The 27,988-nt window shown below is 39.6% G+C and overlaps 1 protein-coding gene across 1 annotated transcript; it reads left to right on the top strand.

Annotated features, from left to right (window-relative positions):
* The first annotated feature begins 612 nt into the window (after positions 1-612).
* ikzf2 (IKAROS family zinc finger 2) lies at positions 613-19,773 on the top strand. Its single transcript, XM_070838020.1, has 9 exons — positions 613-632; positions 813-894; positions 2,425-2,471; positions 9,107-9,208; positions 11,781-11,969; positions 13,207-13,374; positions 16,635-16,772; positions 17,541-17,672; positions 18,610-19,773. Exons 3-9 carry the CDS (start codon positions 2,444-2,446, stop codon positions 19,410-19,412), a joined length of 1,560 nt encoding a protein of 519 aa, XP_070694121.1. The 5' UTR covers positions 613-632; positions 813-894; positions 2,425-2,443; the 3' UTR covers positions 19,413-19,773.
* The last annotated feature ends 8,215 nt before the right edge of the window (positions 19,774-27,988 follow it).

The following is a 27,988-nucleotide window of genomic DNA, read 5'->3' as shown; positions in this document are numbered from 1 at the left end:
TTTAATTCGGCGACCTAAAGTCACGTTGTAGTCATACTAGGAAGTAGCGTCAAAAGTGACCTATGAATCAAGGAAGAGCGGGGTGATAATTGTTATTTCTGACGGGGCAGTTCATTGTTCTTGTCATGTTGTGGGCTGTAATGCCGTTTGGAGGTAGGCTGGCCACGCAGCAGTTTGCCACTAACATCACATTGTTCCCATTCCACGAAGCAGCAGCCGGTCAAACCTCGAGTCACACCTCCACAGTAGCTTTTCAACATTGCCTCACCACTGATTTCCAGCCTTTTGGTCGTTGTAAATAGCTTGGCAGCTCCCAGCCGCTATGGCTAATTCCTTAGGAACCGGTGGATCCAGTTTGATCCATCCCTCTGTTCTTTTCTTTTTTTTCCTTTACCAACTTGTTGAGTCCTCTCTCTTCCCCCCCCCCCCCCCCCCCCTCCACCTCTTCGGCGCTCCCACTGTAAAAGTGCAGCGCGCACAGCTCAGCTAATAGTTGTGTGACTTCTGGTGAAATGTCGCAAGTTTGAATCAAGTGAGTGCAGAGCTCGACGGGACGGTGTCGGTGTTTTAAAGTGGGGAAAGTCGACGGGACGCGCGCAGAAGAGGCTTTGACGCAGCGACCGTCACCTGCTGTAAGAGTCCGTGGATGCGCTCCTCCTAAACTTTCCTCCGCTTTTCTAGACTTTCTCAGATTGATTGGCGGATGACTGCTGTTGAAACGTACTGATCTGAAAGTGTTTTCTTTCTTTCATACACTTGTGAGAGATCACCGGACGACATAGGTAATTTAGGCTTTTTTGTTTCTTTAAAAGGAGGTGGAGACAACTCAGCACCCCCTCCCTCCGTCCTTGACTGAAATTACCAACTAATTTTGCACAGGGGAGACGCTTGAAGGTAATAATTACACGAATACACTTTTTTTTTTTCTTCTTTTCATTGTGTGTAACTTCCTTACTTTTAAAGTATCACTTTTAATGTAAGGTGTTTTCTAGAAGAAGAAAGAGATTCTGAAACAAATGACTCTCCAACTTCTAAAATGACTGAAGTTTTCTCCAAGTAGCTGTAGAGGGAAGCAAAATTAAGACCTCGGACTGTTGCAGCTCAAAATGGCTCTGAGTCAGATTTCTATCATCTTTGATAATCAGTAAATAATAGAATACTAGAAACTATTTGAATACAAAGAAACTGAATTGGATGCACTATCAAAAGAAACGTTCTTGCAAATGACACGTTTTTTGTTTCTTTTTTCCTTTCAGTGAAAGGGTTAAGCCATGTTCTTCAAGGAAGCCAGCAGTTGTGCTGTGGTTTATTACAAACTTCTATTTAAATGCATATTAATAAACACTATTACAATAATTTACATTATTCATTAGGATGCAATGCCTTTCCAAATTATAATAATCATAACACACATACTTTATATGTGCTGACTTTAACAACCCCTCTACACAATGATAACAATGGGTCGAAAGATGGACCCAAACTTGTGTTTGCAGTTCATAAAAATAAGGATCAACCTAGAAGTAACTGAAAACGTCCTCAAAGAAGCTGCAGACATCGTGTATTATCAGAAATCCCAAAGATGTTTTGAAGGCAAATTAAGTTTAGGGATGAGGTGTGTGTTAAAGTCACGGTTGAATGTCTCGTTGAAGTTCTCATTAGTGATTGTGTCGATCGCTTGTTTGGTCAGTTTACCACCAGTGTGCACAAAAAGTCAAAATGTAACCTGAATTTTGTGATATACTTTTTCCTTTTTTTTAAGTTTTGACACAACATAGATGCTACTCTATCACTGTAGTGACCGGTTACAGTAACATATTTTCTTTTGCCCTTTTAGAATATGAAGACTATGACGTAAACGGTCAACTGCATCATATTTGCTTCAATAAAAGTTGAGTCTCATAGGTGATATATAAACCATAACTGTGTAATGTCATCGCAGTAAAATGCACGGAAAGAAGAGACCATGTCAGCTATAATTTAACTTCTCTTAAGACAGAACATTTTTGTACAGAACATGAAACTAAAACACGGCTGTTCACAGGTTCAAAATAGTTCAGAGGACACTTCTCTAATAAGAGAACTGCACCGAGCAGAGTCTCTATCGCAACGCACCTCTCTACACTGAAATCCATCCATCTAAAGCTGCGTAATAGCCTTAAAGTTGGGTATAATAGGATTTTTATACAATTAAGTTACAGGTTCATGGTGTTTGTATGAATACTTGAATACTATAACAAATACTTGATTAATTCTGAAGGTGCACATCATTGTTGCATGCTATTTATTGTGTTGCAGCTCAGGATGCACAGTTTTTGAAATACACACATTTGGTTAACCAGTTTAAGAATAAAGGAAGAAATATGAAATCTAACATAACAGTATTGTAAGAGTCATACTAGTATTTCTTTTTATTTTCTGCAGTACTCTCACAGCGCTTGAAATGGAGGCTCCTGATGGCTACTGTGCTAGTAAGTCCTCACGTTGCAAATACTCTACATTCACTGTACACTGACACTCACTGAGCTGTACGTTCCACCCAAAGACAGAGTTTGTGCAGTATATAAGAGTGCGTGACTGTGCTTTGTTGTGTCAATCATGGTGATAACGACAGACAACTGTGAATGTGTCTTATTAAGCTATTGGGGCTTTAACGTTATTAGCTTGACTTTCATGTCTCATCCAACTTTTTGAAAGAATAACATTTTTGCAATCACAACAATAAACATTTCAAGGGATTTCCCCCTAGTGCAGCCTTTTTCCTGTTCACCCCTTAAAGGTAGAGAAAACGATGCATTAGCAACATCCTGTTGAATGCAGCAGATACTGGATATGCGCTTTGTGGTGCTCCATTGCCCTTTGCTGGTTTCCTTTGGGCAGGTCCCTTGAATATCTTCCCTGCCCCCCTTGTTATGCAGATTTGAAAACAGGTAGCACGCTGTTTATGCCATCAGTGGTGATTTCAGGTCTCCATTGGGGGTTTGTGCTCATAGGAACACTTGCAAGTGGAGTAAGGGTGGTGGCGGAAGAAGTGGAGGCTCTTCCTCTCCATGTCCGTCTGTGGGTTGCTTCTGAAATGATGGTTTTGGAACAAACCATAGGCTGTTCCATTCGCATGAAACTATGGAAAACATACATCTTTGTGGAATGCAAAAGTTTACATCCTCATGACTTCCTTCACCATAAGCTCAATGCAGTGTCAAGGCAGTGTCAACCATGGCAGAAAATTCAGGTCAAACATCATACCTGTTGTGACACACATGCTCATAATTTTGCAGACACACCACTATGCCCTCCCAGACACACTACTATATCTACAATACTAAATGCTACCATCGTCTACATGCTGGAATATTCTTCTACTAACCATCATTGAACACACAGATATACACTCTTACAGGTGCAGCCATAGTATCCTACTGTAGTAGCCAGTCTTTCATAGGGAGGATATGTGAGAAAGCAAAGAGTATATGGTTGTTTGTTAAAAAGTATAATTGTACAGCCAAGAAAAACATATGTGGCAGAGAATATAGAAGTCTGTTCAAAAAGAACAGGGAGGAAATTGTGGAGGTGGTACGAGTGCAAATAAAGACAATGCTAAGACAGTGCTCAGATTCCACCTTTTCCCATCAATTGAGGGAAGGTGCAATCATGCAAGCATCAGACTGAGTTAAAACTGTGCTTATTCACGTCTTTATGAGCACTGTTGCCAGATTGGGCAGTAAGGGTACTTTTAGTAAAAATGTGTTTTGGGTGGCTTGCAGTCGTTTGGGCTACAATTTGACAGCAAGCTTTAATCCAATGAATCGCCTTGTCTCTTCCTCAGTTATTACAGTTGAGACTGACAACTCCATTGTAACATTATCCAGTGATTACTTTTAATTACTGTACCTGTATTACCTATATTCAGCCATAGAACACATCAGGGAGTATCTGCAGGTCAAAACGTGTGTGTGTGTGTGTGTGTGTGTGTGTGTGTGTGTGCGTGTGTGTGTGTGTGTGTGTGTGTGTGCGTGTGTGTGTGTGTGTGTGTGTGTGTGTGTGTGTGTGTGTGTGTGTGTGTGTGTGTGTGTGTGTGCTATAGATCGTCTCCTAAATGAAAATAAAAAGTTGAGTGACTTTTATGGTGATTTTCGAGGCCTTGACTGGGCTATTACTTGGTGCCAGTCAAATCTGCCAGCACTGTTTATAGGTTTTATAGGAACCCATATATGTCTGCATGCAGTTTTAAATTTATGTAATACTTAATTCAATACATTGTACATATTTCCTCCTGGACAACTCTTCTTGCTCACCAACCTCTAAGCTTTTATGGCTCACACATTTAGTACATAGACTACATTGCTAACCAGCTTACAGCCTTTGTATGGTTGTTACATTATTGGCTGTTTGGGATGAATAATCATGAACTGCCAATCAAAAAAAAAAAAAAATCCAGCAGTCAAACTTGCACTCATAGCAAGGTGAAAAAAAATACGTGTGTAACAACATGTTCCACGTACAGGGCGGAAAATCTTTGAATTAGAATAGCAGTGTTATTCTATTCTCATTTACATACATACTATTATTGTCTACGTGTAAGTGATGACCATAGTGGTGGCTCAGAATAGTAGTATGAGACATACATCTTCACAGTGTATGTCTGATATACCGTCACAGCGTATGTGTGTAATTGTATGTGACTGACTATTTGTGCTTCAATTCCACATTGGCTTACAACTTCACATAGAACACAACACATAAAAAGGGAAGGTAACATTTTGACTAACCAGAGCAACCTTGCTGTTGCAAGGTACAAGCTTTGTTTAGATGTTAGATAATCAGGAATCAAGAATTTAAGCTGCCTTCCTGTTTAATCAACCAACCTTCCTTTTTACATAGACACTCTTCTCACACTATTATTCTTAACCACATACACCGTCATTGTCACAGTCTTTTTGTCTTTTTTTCACAGTTAACACACTACTTCCATTTATCACCAGAATTTATCACACATGAAATTATTCTCACACGTATAATGCCTCTCTTTCACAAACATTGTCATTCAGTGTCACACATCCACATTGTCTCATAGATACATCAACATAGTAATTCATGCACAGTTTTGTTTTTTTCATGTGTCAGTGAAAGAAAATCTATATTTTCACACGTTACCTCTCCCTCTGTTTTAATCAAAATAGTTGCTTCACATTTTTGCTTATGTATTGGTGGCCAACAAAGTATGAAAAATCGACCAATAACTACATAATTACAAACTTTTCTTGTCTCTACATGAAAAGAATTAGATGAAGTCGTGCAGTTTTCGGCTTGCAAGTGACTTTAATGTGGCTGTTGGAGTTCCAACAGTAATAAACACCGGATGTACATTGTGGTTGGTCTTCCCAGGGTTCTCAAATTTTTTGTTCAAATTGTCCTTATTGGTGTGACCATAAGTAAGTACAGGTTTGCCAAAGCAAGTTGCACAAGATTTACAATTTGAGAATAATGATTCAAAGGTAAGAAAAAAGGCCAACATGGTTTATGTTAATATTACTACCGCATTACTATACTGCATAGTATACTACAATGATTGAAGAACTCAATTCATCCAGTAAACAAATTCAGTAAGATCTCTCACTTGTGATATAATTAACATTATACAATTATTCTCAAAAATAGCTGTCATAACTTTCAGAAGTTATCTAGTTGTTCACTTGCAAACACAGACAAATTGTAAAAAAGAAAATATCGTACCAACAAATCCTAAAAAATACTTTAACCAGCTTTACATTTTAGTTTTTTAAGCCACTGCTAGTCTGACAGACTGCCATAACATGGTATACCTGAATTAATTGTATCTTAAAGCTCCTATTTTAAAGTTTTAAGTTGATAACCTTAAATAATATTTGATATGCGTAAAGGTTTAACTGGGATATTCCAGCTTCTCTTTGGCAGTTTCAGCTTGTTGGTAACTCACACTGAACTACTACCTTGCTAGCAGCTAATTTCTTGTCTGACAGGTGCATGACTTAGTCAGACTGTTCTCCAAGATAAATAGTTTTTGGGGGCTTTTTAAACATAGAAAAGGCAGTTTGACGTCAGGTTCATTGCTCCAGTTGATTAGCATTAAATAGTACGGACAGGTGCAAACACCGCCTGTGTCTTGTACAAAGCCAGTGGCAACTGACAGAAAAGGTGAGGCGAATTTAAAGTAATGAGCTGCATACCAGACAAACTACTCTCCAGAACCTCGTCACATTTTGCCATAGCATGATTTCAGTCCTGCAGAGTTTCAACATATCATATTAAACTGATTACCACAATAATCTGAGAGGACACACTGAGTGTCATCTTAAACACAACAAAACATTTCTCCTATGCCCTCAAAGTGCCTCATTTACAGTACACATTTTCTACTGTTTATTTAACAAAGTCCATTCCCTCATACAATGGTCATAATTAGAGGTGTTTCTTTCAAACCATCATTGACCAAACAGTACACTTACAGGTACTTAAAGAGCATCCAAAAGTTTCAATTTTAGTTTGATACATGTTTCTGGGGACAGTATTTCAGCCAGTGAAGTCAGTGGTCACAGTTATTATGACAGGATTGTTAGTATTAACAGTACAATAAGTATAATTTCATGTTCAAATGGTTATGTGAGTGAGAGAGTATGACTATAAAAATAAGTGTGTAGTAGTAGTAAGTGTCCTAGGGAGTGCTGTAGTATATGTGTGAGATTATGATGGTGTGTGTGTGTGGATGTGTGAGAGAATGTGATTTGTGACCTTAATGCTCCCACATCTCCTAGGAATAAATTACTACAACTTTTTTCCATAAAAAATCATCAACAGCAACATTAATCAAAGACATGGATGATGAAGCACTAATGCAGATTGCAAAGGTATTTAGTAGCTGGAGTTTAACATAAACACTTTATTTGTTTTCACTCACTTGCAGATAATTTAACATGAAGTTATATGCAGAGATGGACTTCACCACATTTCACTCCTCTCTGGGTCACCCACACATTAGCCAATTTAGATTACCGAAAATGGAACGCACTAGTGAGCTCTATGGTTTTGCAGGTGCACCTGTCGTACTTCTGTGATAAGGCGTATACATATAACCTCGTTCATTTCTTCACAAATCGGTCAAATTTATCACTGGCAAGGTTGGCGAGGTCAGTGGTGTGTGTATGTTTGTTTGCGCATGTGTGTGTGATATGAATCTGTGTCTGAAGGAAGGTTCAGGGTTTAACAGGAAAAACCAGCTCCCATACAGTGTGAATCCAGCAAGCCAGAAAAGAAGGCCATGTCACTCCAGAAAAGACTCTTATTTAGTTCCTCACACAGCTTTACATGGGTGCTGTTTAGCCATTTTATATGTATCTTAGTCATTCCTGCTATCACAAGCAGGGCGGTGGAGCCTCACTTTAGGTTTAGATTATCGTCGCATACTGTTCCTGAACCTATATGCTATTTGTTATTGCTTTGAATAAGTTATTTGATCAGAAATTGCATGGACCCATGTTAGATTCCTGTGAGGATGACAGTAATCTAGAAGCTACGCATTTATTTTCAATCACCGATAATCAGCATTTTTAACACCTACAAGTTTCATATGTGCAAATTTGTTCCTTTCCATTTGTCAGCACATTGAATTATCCCAATTTGGCATATTACTCAAAATACTTTTCCCCTGACAAGTCTCGACTCTTTGATATCCTGATCTTACTGTTCATACAGGATTGACTCAGCAAACGCGTGGCACCAACGCAAAACCTTATTTTGATCGGTGCAAGCTTATGTGTTGTGGTTTAGTATGTTTTCAACTCATTCATAACATATATGCCATTTTTTTCCAAGCATTAAGGGGTTGAGCCCCCCATTTGAGCAGGTACGGAAATGTATTTGACCGTCATAAGCAACAGACATAATATTAGTGTGACTTCTTTCTTTGATAACTAGTGATTGCCTAAAGATAAGCACATGACATAATTCTGTATTAATTTAAAAAGACATATCAACTTACAATTATCATTTTTAAATAAGTACACATTTGATAGATTTTGAATTCATATCTAGTGAAGCAATTAACCATGATCCTTTCATTCATGCGAATTCGTGTCAAAATCCTTAATGCATGGTTCCTTATTTTAGCATTTAAATGCAGACAGCCCAAAACTATTAGTATATAGTTGAGACAACCTAGCCAATAGGGCTGCTAGGCAGCTGTCAGTGTCTGCTACAGTAATGGAAAATCCTTCTCGACAAATCTGGGCCACTCCTGTCTCCAGGACAGCATTGCCAAGGGATAGCCAGCGTCGGTCACCTGAGATTTCCTCCAACCCCAACCTGTGCAACCCGAGCCCAGGCCCAGGGATTGTGTCATGGACAACGTCTCCCAGTATGCCCCACTCAGTGAGGCCGCCACTACAATGGAACAATACCACAGAAGAGGTTGTCAGACTAAGTGAAGCTGTCACAGCAAGAGGAGATCTGAAACAGATTTCTGTTTCATCTATAAGGGATCATTGCAGACATATTCAGCACAGACAAATTGTAACAAGGCCCTCCTTGTAGCAGTTTCAGAAGCAGCACTTAGCACGTTCCTTTGATTGTCACTGAAACTTCCTCGGCTACAGTTATTGCTACATCAGTTTTAAAAGAGTAAACAGTAGTATCATTATAATGGATACTTTCCAATTTTTCGCTGCTGTCAGTATGTTTGAGGAAAACCTTTAGTTGTGCTGGCTGTGAATGATGGCTCTCTGTGGTTCCTAAGGGATCTGACACCAGGGTCAGCAGGGGTGTTTGCCTGTTGCCACTGTATTGTTCTAGTGACCCTGACGGGGCCGGGGTGTAAGGGGATAAGGGATTGGTTAGCTCTCCCTCTGAGTGGACACAGGGCTATCCATATCCTGGGTTCTGTACAGACTGCTGAGAGGATGCAATCTGATCTACATTTGCTGGACATTAGGATCCCATAAAGACAGTTTAGTTAGTTGCTTTCTGCATTCTGTACGGTGACTTCCTGCACATAACAGCACTGTATTGTATTTGTTGTACCACTGCAGTATAGTATAGCACAATGAAGATTGCTATGTTTCTGTTTGTCTCCCAGGTAATGGCCAATGCTCTCCCGGTAAGGAGAACTCAAGAATGTTGGTGGATATGTCAACACCTAATGGACAGACAGGTCCTCAGGGTCTGAATTCCCCCAGTGGTGAGTCCTCAATTAATACACATTCTTGCAGTCTGCCAAGAACTACAGTATGTACACACACAGTTTCTCCTTTTATATATATATATATATATATATATATATATATAAAATATACTCTTCTAACTTATCAGATCACTCAACACTTTCACAGTAAAAGCCTTCCGCAGAAGTGCTCCCCCTGTACTCCTGGAAAGCATTTAATGTGAAATAAGCAGAGGATGTGTGAAATTTTGATTAGTTACACCAACAAATGGCAAATGTGAGCAGATGAGAAAACAGGTGCTCCTGACAGTTAGGCCAGCATCCTGCTGCCATGGTAGCTTGCTGTCATCAGTGTGTGCATGTAGGATTGAAATACTGATGTTTGACACTTGTTACAGTAAGTAGCAATACTTTACACAGTAAGTGTTTACCATATGGCAACTCATTGCTCTATATTTCACTTACCCAGAAGTATTGCTTGGTTCCTTTCAGTCTAGCCTGATGCCTCACATTAGCTCTAGCGATGTCACTGTGAAGCAGCAAAGTAAGAAAAGGGGAAACTAAGTGATATGAGGCTGCAAAGTGTGAAAAAGGGGAAGCTTGGCTCCCACAAGTTTAGAGATGCAAGGAGGCGGCTGGGCGATGGTTTTCACAGGGAGATACTCGTCGCCAATAAGAGCTTTTGTCATTCTGGAAGTTGCCTAACATCATTCGCTATTTGAGGCGTTGTTACAAAATAAGGGCTGCATCACATCACTGTTGAAAATAAGCAAGAAGTGCTGTCAAATTTCAGTGCCAAACACTCAAACTTTACAGCAGTTGTTTTGGTATTGTGCATTCTGTCTGGTGATAAAAGAAGAGTAGAATTACACACTGAGTGTGACAGAATGTCTTCCTCATAATGTTGTGTTGCTTTCAGTCAGCCTCTCAGTCCATTGTACCCCCCCAGACTGTGCTGCATTGTACCTGAAAGATGGGTGCAAATATAGAAAAACTGCATGCCAATGATTGCCATCGCTGCTTCTGTGGTAGCTAAAGCAGCGAGTGTTTCCTTGTCGGACCACTCTGTGCATTTCGCTCTGCCACACTGGAGAGACAGATCTAAAGATGCAAGGAGCTGAATAGCAAGGATGTTCAGGTCTGCTCCGTGTTGCCAGGATACAGCTGTCGAAGACGTATAGGGATAAGTGTTTCTTCTGCACAAACCATGACACTGGAAATATACAGTATCAAGAATGCAGTTGCTTTGTGGAGATTTAAGGAAATGCTACTTAAATGTATGCATTTCTTGTAATGGCCTCAGAGAGTTCAGTGGACGCAGTCTCAAAGCCTGAGGGGACACTTGATGGATGCAATCAGGTGGGAGGTTTTAGTACGACTCTGTATGCTCACACTGTGATTATTGCCCCAGTAAATCCCAAAACTGGATCATCAGGATCAGTAAGTTTTGCTTGGATGGTGTCCAGACGTTTTTTTCTCTAAGTCTAAAGCCCCTTTCACATCCACTTTAACCCATTAACAAGACAGTTTATTTTTTAATGTAAAATTGCTCAGTATGATCCTTGGACATTTTGTCACACTTGTAGCGGGAACAAAGTCAAGTCTACTACAGGGGATTAAGTGGACATATGAGATTATACAGAGACTAACAAAGCCTAGCACAAAACAAGATGTAAATATGACTACATTCTGCTCAATCACATCATGCGCTTGTAACAAATAGCATGTGTGTGTAAATGGCTGTAAATGGTGTAAAATCCAAGGCAAAAGGACTGTTTCCTCTCCCTCGGAAGACAAAATTAAGCTCCTTTGTGGAACTATTAGAGGCCTGTGTTTATTTCTGGGACAAGATTGTTGGTGAATTTAAGTGTAGCTGTGTCTGTTGCATGTGTGCATCTTATTACTGTAATGTACAAGTATTACTAAATGCTGGTGACTGATAACTAGAGACTGCGAGTGGTGAACAGTTTCCCGCCACAACCACCCACGCACCCACTCCCACACACACACAATTATATAATCTTTTGCCCTTGTCATCCAGCCGGTCTCCCATTGCTCGTCAGGTGCTCTGAACTAAAGGGCCTGTGACACTCCCTTTCTCTCCAGGTACAGCCTGGAACCAGACCAGCCTGTTTCTCTTTCCTTCTCTCTCTTGTCACTGTGTCAGACCATCCTAACGCTGTGTACAAGCTGAGTTGCTAAGTTACTAGGATGCCCCCTCCATATGCCCATTTAATGGTATATTACCTCGCACAGCTGTCTCGCATCTGTCAACCTATGTCCATCCCAGATCACCCTATTTTACCTTTGGCCAATCCAGTCCATCCTGAGTTCTATAGAGGTTACTCAGCCTCCAACCCTAACCTCAGCCCTAACCCTACTTTTAACCTAACCTAGTTTAACTCCTTTGCAGACCATTTAAGTGAAATCTGTTCTAACCTGACCAAGTCATGCATCCCAAGGCCAACCCAGGCCCTGTAAGGAGCCTTTTTGTGGTAGAATTTTTACGGCGCTCCCATAAAATCTGCATTATCTGAATTTAACAATGTACGCTGTGCATCTGAGGATTGCTGTTGTTTTTGTTTTACAGAACTGACAATTAAGCAAGAGGAAGAAACAGCGGAGGAGGACAATAGAAGCCCAGCACTTGAAGAAATAGGCCAAACAGAGGAGGAAGGAGTAGCATTGGAGGAATCCATGAGTGGCAGCCCAAACAATGCACAGGAGGGATTATCCGGACCAAATGTGACAGCTGATGCAGGAAGTCGACAAACAAACGGTAACAATGAGTTTATATCCGAATGCCATTAAAAGCGTGTCATGTATTTAGAGAGCTGACTGCAATTTCTTCGTGAAAATCTTTGAGCACTAACTATCCATGCAGGATTTTTTTTTTTTTTCTAATGATAAAACTCAGGGCGTTGTGCACTTTTCCTCATCTTTAGAGTGACTCAGAAATCATTTGTTTTTCCTTGACAGTGGGTGTGGAGTGCTTTCTGATTTTCGTTTTGTTTTTTCGTTGAAAGACAATAGCTCAGACTTGGAATTATCATCAGGGAAAAAATATCCTTGGAATCCTCCGCAACCTGTTCCAACTGACGCCATGAGTGCGCTGGTTGTCACAGCATTAGGATCATATTTCTCTTTTCCAACTGGCTACAGATGAAAAGATTGCCATTGTAGTTGTGAGTCCCTGTAAAGCTAGAAGTTGGTATTGTACTGTGTCACTCCACCTGATATGCCAGAGAGATTGACATGCACTCATTTCCATGCATTACTCTAGAAAATTTACACAAGTAAATGCAGTACAGTCACTCAGTGAGAATTGTATACACTTAGTTCTTGTCTTTATATAGACATCAACAGTATGCTCACTTCACCTGATGTACGTGAGTTTGGAATGAGGCAAACATGGGGAGAAGATGCAAGTCCAATTATTTCTAGAGTTAATTTGAGTCAATTCAGTTCAAATTTAATTCCGTTTAGTTAGAGTGTCACCAATTTAGTTTAATTTCTTTTCATTTAAAACTATCCTTTTTTCATTTTAATTGCTAATTTAGTCCAACACAGGGCAGCACGCTTTTGTTTACTTTATTCTTTTTATTTGTTAATTTCTGAATGCTGGCAAACACAACTATCATACCTGAGCTGATACACAACTATTTGTATTTCCACACTGATATAGCGAGAGAAAAGAGCCCATTATTGTAATAAGAGACTGAATTAAAGAACTGTTTTGTTTGTTTATTTCTTGATTGATCATCTACCAGATGTAGTTCAAGGAGTTCGATGTCTCCTGGGGACAATCGGATGATATTTTGTCAAAAATGCGTCAGTGTCAGTTATTTGTGGTTAGTTGTTCCTGCACACAGGGAGACAAAGTCAGTTGCAAGAACAGAAAAAGTAAATGAGTTCAGAAAGAGACAAGAATAACATGTCTGCATGGCTGCTGATACTTTCTAAAAACATCTTCCACAGTGAGTGTGGTATTGACTTCCTGTGGCTGCCTCTATCAGGTGACAGGCCGTTCCAGTGCAACCAGTGTGGCGTCTCATTCACCCAGAAGGGAAACCTTCTGCGACACATCAAGCTGCACACAGGCGAAAAACCCTTCAAATGTCCCTTCTGCAGCTATGCCTGCCGGCGGCGCGATGCCCTCACTGGTCACTTGCGCACTCATGCAGGTAAGACTCCTCCTCACCCTCCTCTCCACCTTTTTCACTCATCCACTTGTGTTATCCAGAATAGACTGCATGTCTTTCATCAGAGGCGCTTCAGAGAGCGGGGAAATGAATTGACAAATAATGCTTCTAATGTTGGGATTGACTGTATTTTATTTTAAGCGATATTTGAGAACTACTTGAAACAGACCCCTGCTGAAATATTTTTTTTATCATGCTCGTGTATGCATGTCCACTCTCTCCCACAACCATATGTACTTCATCATTCTGCCCCTGACGTAATGTAGGAGCATTGAAAAATACTTTGCTGATCAGTGATCTCAGGACTAAAATGTACCTCCAGAAAAACAATGGGCACTATGTCTGTATTATATGCACATGCATCAGGGAGAATGTAAAAGGCTCCTGCCTGTTTCCGCATAATGCCAGTCTTTGTGATGCGTGTACTTTTCTAAATATTTTTAGAAATTTAGAATATCTGCAGGCTTTGTAAGAGCTTTACATGAATATTCTCCTGATATGTAATTTTCTTCTCAAGCTTTGTGTTGCTGACTGTCTAATGTGAGAACAAGCAAAACTGCGGTAGTCACAGTAGCCCTACCTGCTGTTTGGTGACTCTGTCTCATTTTGTTGTTGAGGAGACGTAATGCTGTTTTTTTTTTTTCTTATATGAGTGTTATTGACAACGCTTTGAGCGCTTTGTGGTGAGGTACCAAGGACACGCTGTTCCTTGGTTACTTGACTCGCTGAGGAGGAAACTAACTGTCTGTTGAGAAACACATGTGGAGTGCTGACTGTCTCTCTCAACTGTAACCCACTTTCCTATCACAGAGGATGTACTCTCCCCTCTTTTGTGCCTTAGAAATCAAGGTCAGACAATACTGTCATTTCTGCCTGTGATGCCCCCACGGGAGTTACTCATACACAGTTCTCTTTTTAGATGGAGATGACGTACGTGTTTGGGTGTGCTTCCATGTGTTTGCCTACAATTTTTGTATGCTTGCACGTCTCCAAATCTGTCTTCTACCATCTAACAGCCATGGCATTCTTTTACTTATTGGGGCTCAATGCTCAATGATCTCTGGGTGCTGCAAACATGGGAGCTTTGGTCTGGTGGTCTGCCAGGAAGAACAGGTGTAGCCAAAAGAGGGAAATGCAGCATTGAAAGAAAGTTCAGGCAAGGGAAAATGTAAGACAAGAGTGAGAAAAAGTAAACAGTGGCAGAATTGAAATGTGATGCATTGGGCTGCTGTCTTTGAGGCCAAGTAAAATGTTGAGGCACAGATGATTGGTGGAAGGATAATGCATGACAGGCAATGGTTGAGAGGAAAGGGATTTCACATTTTTTAAGACAGAAGGTCTAAAATAGAGCAAGTTCCCGTTTAATAGCCAAATGCAATCAGTCAAGTGCGTCTGAGTGCACAGTGTGGATCATTTGCATAAATAAGAAGAGCGGCTGAAAGGTGGATTCTTCAAGTTGATCCAACATCTGCACAAGGTTGTATGTGGGTGGTTATATAAATATGAGAAAGTAATGAAGTCAATGTTTTGTGTGTGTGTGAGTGTGTGTGTGTGTGTGTGTGAGAGAGAGAGAGAGAGAGAGAGAGAGAGAGAGAGAAAGTGTCATTGTGAGTCAAGAACAAGGGAGTGATACTTGATTTAATACTGCATACTCTACTGTCGTAGTTACACGGCTGGAAAGCAGCTAAGAAAATAATTTCCATGATGATGCTTCATTTAGAAGTTACTCTTTCACTAACCAGAATGAATATCATTGCAATGACCCTGCAGATACACCTACACACAGTATAATAATACTGAAACCTTTTGTCATTAGCCACCACTTTTTGCATCTCTTTATACTCTATACTATAAAAAATGGTGACGGTTCCTAGTTTCGAGTTCTGCAGATATAATGTCATTCATAGACCACATGAGTACTGAATGGCAGATACAGCAGAAAACCAATTATCATTTCACACGATTCATTAGAAAGTGCATACTGATGCAAGACTGGCCATGACTGGCCATATTGATGGTTTTATTTTACTCATAGGAATTATCAAGAAATAGAACTTGGAAAGAAACTGTAACATTTACAGCTGAATTCAGTTTCGGTTCTTAGTAACTTGTCATCTTATAGGACATATTAAGTGGGGATTTTTTTTTAAGATCTCTTTCTGTGGGAGAAAGAGTACTTACGTTCACGTGTGAACTATCACCTACCTCTAAACGTGTGTGTATGGCTCAGACTGAAACATGTTTGGTTTCTCTGTTCTCAAAGTGATAAGAGCACAGGATCACCTGCACATCTTCTTCTAGTAATAGCTGTCACCATTATGCCAGTGAATGCCTTACTGCGTGGCATTGCTAATGATGGTGTCTGGGTCACATTGGTATGCTTATGTGGCCTTCGGTTCACTCACAGTCCCTTTGTGAGTCATTACATTAGTTTTGAGAATACTCTAACACAGGACACAGAACTATGTCCTTGCCTAACTACATGCCTTCCTGATGGATAATAATCTCTTTCAACACACAGCAGTTATACTTATGTGGAATTTGATTAAAGTGTAATGAAATATTATGTAAGACGGTCACTCAAGATAGCATTTTGCAATTTTTTGGTGATTTGTCTTTTAATAACAGACATGATTTATGAACATGTTCACCTTTTAATGCATTTATTATATCACCAATCCATTGATGCATTGGTCCGTTAATTAAGTGATGATGCAAGTTGGATGGAGGGAAGGATAGATAAGCTGATGGCTTGACCGAGATAGATGTAAAGGATATATCTTCATCTTTCCACTTGTCAAGGTTGGAAGGAATTGAATAAAATAGAAATGGCACAATGAATCACACTCCACCTCCATAGCAGGTTAACTTTGGAGTTAGTTTCCTACCGCCACCATGGGATGCGTGATCAACTCCACTATTCACTCATGCCGCGCCACAGCAGTGGGAGTAGCTGTGTGTTCACAGACCAAAGCGTTTTGAAATGCAGACTTCATGGTGCAACTATCTCGCCCACAACTTGTCTCTCTGTCTGGAGACAGTTGTGTGGAACCCTCACACTAGTAGTGGAACATCCATGATCTCAGAGGCTGGTTTGTTTGTACTACTGAAGTTCACAGTACTACTACGCACCGCCTGAGCACTGCAGCAGGTTGCAATATCTCGCTGGATGCTACCCACTCTCTGTCTGAACAGCAGTGAATGAAGTTAATATTCTTTTCCTTGATTATCTTCACTTTTAGTTGGTAAACCACACAAATGTAACTACTGCGGACGGAGCTACAAGCAGCGCACTTCTCTAGAGGAACACAAAGAGCGCTGCCATAGTTACCTGCAGGGTATCAGCTTGGATCCTACTGCCAACACTGGCCCTTATACAGGTAAACAGTTTCACTAAAACTGTACAATACAGTACAATTATTATTTATGATTTCTGAATGGAATCACACCTGTGACATCCATTAGATGTTACATTCTAAATGACTTGACTCGATGAAACTATGGTTTTAATAAAACCTTGATTTTAGTTAACACTGTAAATTTCCTTAATTTTACTTCTCATTACAGAGAATAATTCAAATAATAATGATTCACATTCATGATTTAAACCCTTATACAAATACAATGCAATGTAATATAATGAGATGGTGCCTGTATTCATTGTAAAACTGATTTGGTGTCTCTAGCTTAAAAAACGTAAAAGTTATACTTTTTAAGTGAAACCCCGTTAATAACTATAGGGACAACTGCAACTTGCACTGTAACAACCAGCCCCTTAACATAAGTTATAAAAATGAAAGGGATACTCATTTGAACCCCAGACATACGTTTCCCTCTAATATAGGAATGAGTGTTGTAAAATGTGTTGTAGCTGAGCAATTCACATGAGAGTAAAAAGTGTGACAACAAACCCCTATTTTATTTTATTTACTCTGTGTTTTTTCTTTTTAATCTGTTCATAAATTCACTATATTTTTAAGGATAGCACTAACAACATTACCTATGATATCAGTAAGTAAGATTTAATAATAAAAATAAAAATAAAATAATAAAAACAAAGAAAAGACATCTGTTGGATAGCAATGTTTTTTTTCAGTGTGTAGGAGTCCCTCACTTCTAACCCCCCTCCCTTCTCCCTTCCTTTCAAGGTGAGGCCCCTAAAGAACCGAGGGCCATGGCAGAGGTCAACACCATGGCTGCCTTTGATCGGCCCCCCGTTATTGAAAGGTTGCACAACAACGTGGGCAAGAGGAAGAGCACCACGCCTCAGAAATTTGTGGGTGGGTATTTCAAACAGTCAACGGCTTTCCTCTGCTTTAGTGAATGCAGAGTGTCCACGAAGAACAGCTCGATGTGTAATATTATTGAATTTGATTATTTGATTTCAACTCCTCCATTTGCTTCCTGTGAGTCTGAAGTTGGCGCAGTGGTTGTGTTCCTATTGACCATCATGCAAATCACATTATGGTGACAACGGTTTTCACCTCAACTTGATTCTCAGTCATGCAGCACTGACGATGTGATGATGATTCATAACAAGTGTTTCTCAGAGTCTTGCATTAATTAATCGTCATCATGTAATACACTTAATGATCTCACTTTTATTCTAATAGAATGGTAATATGCTATTAATTTACCGTATTCTGTTTTTGCAGTTAGTTTGTTGAAGTTTTTCTCTTCCTTTTCACTTCTGCATCATACAATATTATATAATATCACATAATAGCCCTGACCTACTTGTGAGCACAGATTTCGTTTTTCTGAATTTGGTTTTATTTGCCACACTATTAGAAAAAGAGATTGAGCAAGCTAGAGCAAGCGGTTGACTGAGAGGCAAGGAAATGTTTTTCGCTCTGTGGTTAGGTACACCTGTAACTTTGCCATTGCTCTTATCGAGAGAAAACAGCTCACCGCATCCCTGTTCTGGAGGGGTTAAACAGTGCAGTTGTAGATGGATGGGGCTTTCCACCCCATTAAACTCGTACACACAGAACATCAAGTACAAAATAAGAAAAACAAGCCCCAAAATATCTGCAAGATATAGGTTTGACTAGCAAGAAAGGACATTTTGTGAAGTCAAGCCATGCTGATATTAGTTTATTTTTCATGTTTATTGCAAAAGCAGGATTGTTGCCCTCTATTTCTGCTATTACATCTTTATTTCGTGTCTTGTTAAATTGAATAATTACAGTCACAATGCTACTCTATTTCATACAGGTGAAAAGCTGGTACGCTACAGCTACCCCGAATTAAGCTATGAGATGGGCCTAAAGTATGAGAAGCAGGCTGAAATGATGCCAGCCCACATGATGGACCAGGCCATCAGCAATGCCATCACATACCTGGGATCGGACACCCATCGGCCCATGCTCCACCATCCAGGTCCCCCTTTGTCTATGGCCGATGTAGTGCCCATGGTCAACCCCCTGTTCCACCATGTCCTGCCACTGGGTCAACGAACAGAACGTCCAGGAAACTGCAACACGCTGCCACCTCAGCCCCATGACTTCCCCAGCCATCCCACCACAAATGGCCCCACTGCTTTAATCAGGCGGGGCAAGCCGCCCCAGCCAGGGCATGAGGAGTCTCCCAACAACAGTGGAGTGGACTCTGCTGATTCAGCTCGCAGCAGCCCTCAAGAGAGACAGGGCTACCACAGGATTAACCCCCCTCCCGGCCTCAGGTCTCGAGCCAGTCCAGCGGTGGTCTATTCAGGTGACAGGATGACAGAAGCATCACCCAGAGGTGGGTCGGGTGCAGGACCTGGGACAGTGCGAATGGCCATAGAGAGGCCTGTGAGTCAGGAAGGGGTGCGGGTGTTCGGACGGGAGGGCCAGGAGATGCGGGCCTTCCAGTGCGAGCATTGTCGGGTGCTCTTCCTGGACCATGTCATGTACACCATCCACATGGGTTGCCACGGATACAGGGATCCGCTGGAGTGCAACATCTGTGGCCACCACAGCAAAGACCGCTATGAGTTCTCCTCTCACATAGTCCGTGGCGAACACACCTTCCAGTAAGAGGATGGGTAGAAATAAAGGCAAAGGCAAAGAAGGGAAAGGAGCAATAGCCTGATATCCGTCCTTATCCCCAGACCTCTGAGACTGCACACTTAAATGGCATTGTAGACAAGTGTAGCACAATCATAGCATATACTTCTTTTTAAGCTACTTATTATGAATCTGAACAGTTGAACAATCATATGAAGGTATGGGCCAAAGACACATTTTCTATATATTTAATTAAGATTAATGTAGAGGAAGGAAGTAAAGTTTTTTTTGTTTTGTTTATTTCCTCAAAATGTTAATGAATTGTATAACAGAGCAGCTGTCAGATGACTTTGACTAGTTTTTCCATTTTAGTCATATTTGAAAATGTCTCCTTTTATGCTTGTCCCCTCATCCTGTTTTTTGCTACAGAAAAAGATTGACTTTTAAGAAGTGATGGATGCATGCAAATATTAGAGCATGTTTCTGCCTTGTGGGCTTAACACCCTGGTTCAAATGAAAACAAGTCTCAGTTCAATTACATAGAAGGTCACAATTAACTCTGAACGACTTCAGCTAGTCTCTTAATTCAATCAAAAGAAAAATTTCTACCACTCACAAATTCTTTCGTGGACATAATAGCAGCATAGCATTGAACTATGCCACCTATTGTATCAAATCACTTAGGATCTGTGCAGTTTTCTTTCTCTGTCTTTTCTTTTATGACATTGTCAGGTACCGTAATGCTCATTTTCCTTCTATGAAGAATGTCATAATACACATGATGGTATGGTTATCTGGTGCTGTGTGTTCTAGCTGCAAGCAACTCACTGTCCATTTGGCCTTGATTGCCAGAGTTGTGATTGTCTCTGATTGTATTTATCTTCAGCTTTAACAGTCTCGCCATCATCCTCAGCTTTTGTTCTCAGTGTTGTCATGTGTAACTGCATCACTTTAATGATTAGCATACATAGATCACCAGCAAAATTGTAGTAATGAAAAAAAAAACTATTAGCAATTACTTCAAACTTAAACCCCAACAATGGATACAGCAACAAGTACAATTTTGAGAGTTTTATTTCTGTAGTCCTATAAATACATAGAGAACATGGAGGATAGTTATTTTATATATTTTGACATTCATGTCCAATGCAACTGCTTTTTTTATAATGTTTTTCTATAATGAATTTGGAGTTCATTAATCTCACAAAATAATATTGACTATGATTGAAAATCATACACATTTTTAAATATTTTTATTTCTCTCATGCAACTTAATTTGTTGCTTATATGGGAATTTATGTCTCTCCATTGTCATCAGTCTCTATTCATTTTGCACTTATAACGTAAAAACATTGATTGTGAAGCAAAATCATAATAGGGAAATAAGCAGTAGCTTAACGGTTCTTTTCAGGCCTGTGACCTCAAATTCTGCCATTTTTTTCCCTCACCTTTTTCATTCTCAACACAAATAACTGGCTATTATTTTTTTCCTTGTTTGCTCCTAAAAAGATACCTATTAGATCGTGGGGGCATGTGGGTTGTGTTGCTTGCAGTTTTAGCATACAGATTCCTAAACTCTAAGTCATAGCTTGGCAGAGGGTAGCAAAGTTTTCATTTCGATGACTAAAAAGATTTAGAAGTCAATTACCTGGCTGTATGGCAATGGATACCAAAGGGATAAAGGAGGCGTAAGACACAGCATGGGTTGTCCTTCTCTGATGTGCCTCACTTTATGCTTTTGGCCCGTCTTTGTAATCTAATCCACTTTGTGATTTAGGCTCCGTGTGTGTATATCGTATAAATGTTGTGTTTTTTTCCAGTGCTTTGGTATGGGGTTAAGTGGGGTCAGCTTTATTGGTGCTGTTTTCTAGCTCGTGAATACATGCTTATATGTCTGGTTTCAATGCCTTTCGTCATGACAAAGACAGGGAAACATGGCAGACTCTATACAAAAGGCTGTTATGAAGTGCTATTTCCTTGCACCTTGAAATTAGTTCAAATCTAATGCATCATGAGAATTGAGAGAATAGATGGGATTCTTGATATATATGGTGGGTATTTGTCATGTTGATTTCCCACTGCAGTATTATCAACCCGCTCTTATCTGCATCAGTCTGCTCATTCTCTTCTCCTCACCAACACCAACACCATGTCACGCACAAGCACACCCACGTTAATACCCTTCACGCTTCTGCTCTTTGACTCTTGCTTTTTGCATTGCCATATTGTCACCACGTTCATGTCTGACCTTAAAGAGAGGGAATTGAAAACGAGACAGGACGAGCAAGAAGAAAGATGAGAGAAGGAGTGTGGTTACCACATAGTACTGCTCTGAAGGCACTTCCCAAAACTGTAGCACTCCAAGTAACCTCTGTAAACCTGCTAGAACATGGAAAGCTCATGTATGCAAAATGTAGAAGACAAGCCACTTTCCACCTCCAGATCTTTCGTCCATCATCTACAGTGTGTCGAAGGATAGCAGATTTGATCAATAAGCATCTCTTTTATAGTTATGGACCCTCCCTGTGAGAGGACTGGGATAAGACTGTACTTTGTACAGTACAGGCCATGCACTTTATGTCCATGCCCTGACTATAGGCAGTGTTGGGTTTTCTTTGTTTTTTTCAGTGATATTAGTTAGACTGGAAAACAGTCATTGACAGAACAAAAGTTGGTCTTTTCTCTGAAAGAACAATCTTGGAGATTTAATGTAGGTTTTGCTATGCTGTCTGATGAACATGTTCTTTTTTATTGTAATAGTACTCACAAGAAGTTTGGCATTACTACTTTCACACTGGTCAACTTTATAAACTGCTGATTATTCTCTAAGGTTTGACTCAGTGATTTACTCTGCTATGTTCATGTGTACTTGTGATCAAAAGGCAGCTTTTTCTTGGTTTACATGTTGCTTCTCTTATGCGCAACTGGTGCCCAGCAAGCATAAAAAAACCTGTCTGTAAAGTATTGGCATTGGAAATTGTTTACCTCGCTGCTGTGATATTGACTATACATTCCTCTATTGTATTATTTCTGTATATATTCATTATCTGAAGCCTTATCTTTTAAAACAGGCGTCCTCCCAAAAAACATATCCCCTTTAATGATCCTATGATCAAGGGTTAGTTAATGCTACCTTGATTTATTTTTTTCATTAACTGCTTTTAATCCCCTTCTGGAGAAGTACAAATGAACAAATCAGAACAAAATTCAGTTAAACAGGACATAATATATGACAGGATTTTCAAATTAAATGTAATTTTCTCAGTTTTGATTTGTTCTCCAGGTTATGTTTGGTAAGACTTTGGGGCACAGATTTGTTTTTTAGCCTTACTTGTACACAAATTCTTCAGATGAAGCAGCCATATGATAAAAATTAAGGGAAAAAAAAGGATCTTCTATCAGCTCTCCTAGTGAGGGATGAATTTACTTGAAAATCAAAGTCATTGCTGTTGTTTCAAATTACGGGGAAGTTTTTGTAAATTTTGAAAATGTGTCTGCTAAATGTCTATTTTTCTGCTGAAATGTTAATGCAAATAGTTTTGTGAACTTTCTTGTGTTTTTATTAAGTTCAAAAATGTTTACAAAAATGTAAAAGACTGGGTTCAGGTGAATTGTATTTTTTAAGAAATAATATATGTAATGTGTATATTTTGGCACTGAATATTGAAATTATCCAGAAACGTGTGCCGATTGATCATCTCTGATAACGATAACAACTTTCTGATGTGAGGGCTCTCAGGTATTTGCAAAGGTTGTGTATTTTTATGTCCTAAATATGTGATTTATTTATCTAAAAGATGCACAATAATTGAAATAATTCAGTAATTTCTCATGACTTAAATCAGTCAACAGTGAATGTGCTGAAGGACATTGGAGGATTGTTCAGCCCTGTTTTCGACACCTATGACATTACATGAAGACACACTGCTGTGAAGAAGACTATGTATATTTTTAAGGCATGGGTTTCTCTCTATTAAAGAAATGATTTTACCGTCTTGGCTGTTATTTTTAAGTTTGAAACAGGAAGTCTGACATATTGTAACAGTTTTATTTGAATGAAAGAACTTTATCTGAAAATTGTGTTCTGATTAGCTCAGCCCTGGTCATACTGTCTTAAAGTTGTATTTAACTGTATAGTACAATGTATTGCCTGTGGGGCTGTATTTTATCAGCACTTCTGTCTCTCTGCTGTTCAGCTTAATGACATACATTATGTCAAAATGACATACATTATGTGAATTCTATATAAGGGCAAATTTTACATTTAAATCTCTATAGGCCAATTTCCTGTGCATGAATCATGACAAGAAAACGATCATTTTAGTGAGACAATTAAATACTGGTTGTAAAATACTGTGCTTGCTTGTAGAGCAAGCTGGTGTTGGTTATTTAACGTCAGATAGCAGTCATGTGGTCCTCCGCTGACATTCAGAATTTCTTAGCATGAGCAAAGCCAAATCAAACAGTCTAACGCTTGCAATAAAATGTCACTTTCAGAGCACATTTATATACTATTATAATCATTCAATAATGTTTTTGTCCAAATGTATAGCAGAGATTGATTGATAGGCTGATTACTTTGCCTTACAGACAACTTTCAGGAGGTACTGCACACTTAAATATTTTTTCGGGCCATAAATGATATGACTGCACTGTAATGAAAAGCATCAATGCTGCCGTTAATATTGACATTTCTGATTAAATATACTTTAATCTGCATTTTATGGGTGGAAACTGGCTCCACACACCATCTACTGTTTTAAATCAGCTTGAACCTTGCAGGGCCAAATCTGACTTACAGTGGGGCAAAAAAGTATTTAGTCAGCCACCAATTGTGCAAGTTCTCCCACTTAAAAAGATGAGAGAGGCCTGTAATTTTCATCATAGGTATACCTCAACTATGAAGAGACAGAATGAGAAAAAAAATCCAGAAAATCACATTGTCTGATTTGAAGAATTTGAGAGAGTTTGCGTAATGGACTGAGAGCAGAGGGCTTCAACAGTACTGCCAACCAGTGACTCAAAGTGAGACGGCTGATTGATACAACTTGGGACCACAGTCCTCTTCCACACTAATGTCTGGATTCTGGAGGGGAAAAGTTCTCCAACTCAAAAGAGCCCTCTGTGGTGTAGGTGCCTGATGATTCTGTGTGGCTCTCCATTTTTCTCTGACCAGGGGATCTTTTCACTGGGCAACGTCTGTCTCACACCTTACCCTTCAGCCCCGTACCCATTTTTTTTTTTAGCATTTTTCAAATGTATACAGTTGGTGGAGTGAGGCTAAGACTCAACAAGCATTGACTATTAATGTAAGATGATTTATATTAAAGATAAAAATAAATAAATAAACTCTTTTAAATAATTTCTTGAAATGTCGTGTGCAACCAGACCTGCCATACCAGCCTGTACAGTCTAAGTGCCTTGCCTTAGTTTGCAATGTAATGACTGGTTTTTGTTCCTCTCCAGTCTTTGTCTATGAATAGGTGGGCGCTAGAGCCTATTGAGGCATTTAAATGTCAGAGCAGTTTTCTTCACCCCCTTGCTTTTTTAATCTGTGTACTGCACATACTCACTCACACACACACACATTCACACAGCAGATACACACAAAATCAAAGCTGCCTGAAGGCGGTAGCTAAACTGAGAAGTGTAAAGTCTGAACAGACCCCAAACTGTATCTTTTCATCTTGTGATACCTCTATTTACCTGCCTGTCAGTTGATTGTTTGTTCCCATCTAGATCATATCTCTGTTTGACTCATACTTTAAACACAGCAGTGATATACCTGCCCTCATTTCTGGCAGAAAGCCTTGTCTCAGATACTCCCTGTATTAAGTAAAAAATATAATTTGACAACTAAATAAAGTTTTCATTCATATTTAAACATTATTAATGTTCTTTAATCTAACATTTGTCTTGAGCTTGAAAGGAATTCTGTCAGGTGAAATGATCAAATTGTTAGTAATTTATGTTTTCTTGGTATGGAGATGGATGCTTTTCTTTAGGGGACAGTGATCCATTAGACTAGTATGTTTTCCTCCGGCTGATGGCTAAATTACTGCTTCATTAAACAATTCCTAATGTCAACTGAGGGCTTAGGTGACGATGATGTACTGTGATGTACTTAAAGAGACACTTTGTATAAGAAGCACAGTCTGAGCTAAAGATCATGAAATGACTTAATGTTGTATGAAATAATGGAGCACCTTGCACTTAACGCCTCAGCATATACCAGAGCTCTTTGAAATAAGTTAATGGCTGGCTGTCAGCCAAGTTATGGGTGATTCACCATTTAAAGCTTGGGTAAGGAAGTTCTCTGAGAAAAGGGAAAAAAATCAAGAAGTTGTAAAATGCAGCTCTCCTCCTGCAGCCCTTCCAATCAGCAGAGCCTGGGCCAGCATCACTGGCTTTTGTATGCACTTCATACATGCAGGAAAATGAAGTTAGCGGCTTCAACCAACCGTGTTTATGATCTCAATGCCGTTATACCACAGAGGGGTTGTTTTTCTTTGCCAATGTGTGGACCTGTAAAGCCCTTTGAGATTATATAGTGTGATTTGAGGCTGTAACATTAAAGCTACATAAACATGACCTGGAATCAACCACAGCCTTTGGCTACAGTTAGCAGAAGGCTAAACTATTACTAACATTCAACATTTACCCTCATCACCTGCTCTTATGGCAAATCTACGTACACAACCTGACAAACCACTGCACACATGTAGATTTTACTGGAAAACTTCTTTCAGCATCAGTCCTCCAGATTGTGATTGTGAATGTGATCCTGATGCTATTATAGAACCTGACATAAACATGAACCATAAACATGAACTATAAACAGGCTGAACTATTACCAACATGTAACATAGCCACGTATCTCTTGGTTTCATACATGTGTACACATACATATTTACCTACACAACATATGGACGTATTATAAGAGGTCTTGTAATAAGGTTACATCCATGATGCATCCTAAGAGACGATTGCAACACAATTAGATATTACAGAAAAATGAAGTTAGCAGCTTCATCGCTGCACCCAAGTGCTCTCCATCTCTGACACACTTCACTGATATTGACTTTTTTGCATTTATTTTCAGTCTCTTTTATTCTCTTTTTCTGATAAGTCCGTCCTCCTGTTTCAGTTGAGTTGCAGTGTAGGCCATTGTTCCAATGCTTGAATAGCAACTTTCTCTGCGGAATTTTCCACCATTGAATCAAGCTTTCACCAGCATCGGAGGAAATGTGTATACACGCCTGCATTTGCAGAACAGCCGACAGGAGCGTCCTCACTCTGAAAGGACCTGTGAAATGTTATTATGGATTATTTGCCCAGCTTTAGGTGTGAGGTCTGAAGCAATGGGGTGATTTATTATTATTTTATTCAATAGTAATTTCCTGATTAAAAGTACTTTGAGTCTGCAGTACAAGATCTAGAGAATTAACCAGTGAGTCAAAGCCATATTTTGAAAGCCTTAGTGAAAATTATGGGGCATGAACTTCCTGGAACTATGGAACTATGCAACTATGCGGACTGAGGTCATGGTCAGTGTGAAAAGGTTCAAAGTAGTGAGGAGTTTGAAGAAGTCTTGATTCTCTCCTCTGACCTGTCTGATCAATAAGTCATTTTAACTGTCTGAATAGCAGTGAACTGAATGTGTGTCCTCACATCCCACTTGACATCAGAGTTTGAACATTTCAACGGCGTTGAATTTTTTTGCACATAAAGTCATTCATGTCCCTTACGTTACTATAACACCAGAGCATCTCAACGTTTTCACTACGCTTTGCGCTTCTGCATTTAATATGAGAATCACTGTGTGAATTATTAGACAGACAGTTAAGTGTTTGATATTATAGAGATATAACCTCTTTGGCCAAAGAATTAGTGCTACTATTTTTCATCTGGACAGAAGGCTGAGGCAGCTTTGTGCCTCTGGTTGCGAGACTTCCTCTGTCTGGTTCCAGCGCTCATGGCAGTTCTTCTGCAGAGCCTGTTCGACATTGAGAGCAATCAAGAGATGCCAAAAGCGTTGGAAACTAGTGCCATCCACACCTCCGCACACAGACACTTTACACACTCAGATTAACACCAAAACACACTTCATAGTAACACTAACATTTAGCCAGTACACATGATGTCAAGAATAAACCAGGCTGGGAAAATTATGCTGCAAACCAATTCAGATACATAAAAATATAATCTTTGGTTAAGTTGAATCAATGTCATTTTTTACACTAGCTCAAAAAAGCATTTATTTCCTTACTGAGAGACCAACTGATAGTGGTTCAAATGCACATATGACACAGATGTCAAAATTGATGAATGGCTTTTAAGTTAAAAGGTAACACCATGGATTATCTCTGTAGTTTTAACACAGGCAAGAATCAATGTTACTTTTGTGTAAATTACAAGTGGTGTAGCCTGTCCTCTGGGTTTCAAGTTACACAGCAGGGAGCCGTTCCAGATTTTTAGTGTGAATCCACAGCAAGGTTGTGCAATTGCCTGGTGACAAGTCCTATTCCTGTTTTTCCTGCCAGGTCATGGTGGATGCTTGGACTGGCCCTTAAAGCTTCACACACATCAGCAAAGGCATGCACACA

Source organism: Pempheris klunzingeri, chromosome 10, assembly GCF_042242105.1.
Source record: "Pempheris klunzingeri isolate RE-2024b chromosome 10, fPemKlu1.hap1, whole genome shotgun sequence".
NCBI lineage: Eukaryota > Metazoa > Chordata > Actinopteri > Acropomatiformes > Pempheridae > Pempheris > Pempheris klunzingeri.
Note: the sequence above shows the minus strand (reverse complement) of the source record. Positions and strands in the feature narration are given on the sequence as shown.

Excerpts from the sequence above, each read along its gene's own strand:
- ikzf2 (XM_070838020.1), top strand. The coding sequence starts at position 2,444 with ATGGAGGCTCCTGATGGCTACTGTGCTA. Across the intron at positions 2,472-9,106 it reads TCCTGATGGCTACTGTGCTA|GTAATGGCCAATGCTCTCCC; the intron begins GTAAGTCCTCAC and ends TTTGTCTCCCAG. Across the intron at positions 11,970-13,206 it reads AGGAAGTCGACAAACAAACG|GTGACAGGCCGTTCCAGTGC; the intron begins GTAACAATGAGT and ends TGCCTCTATCAG.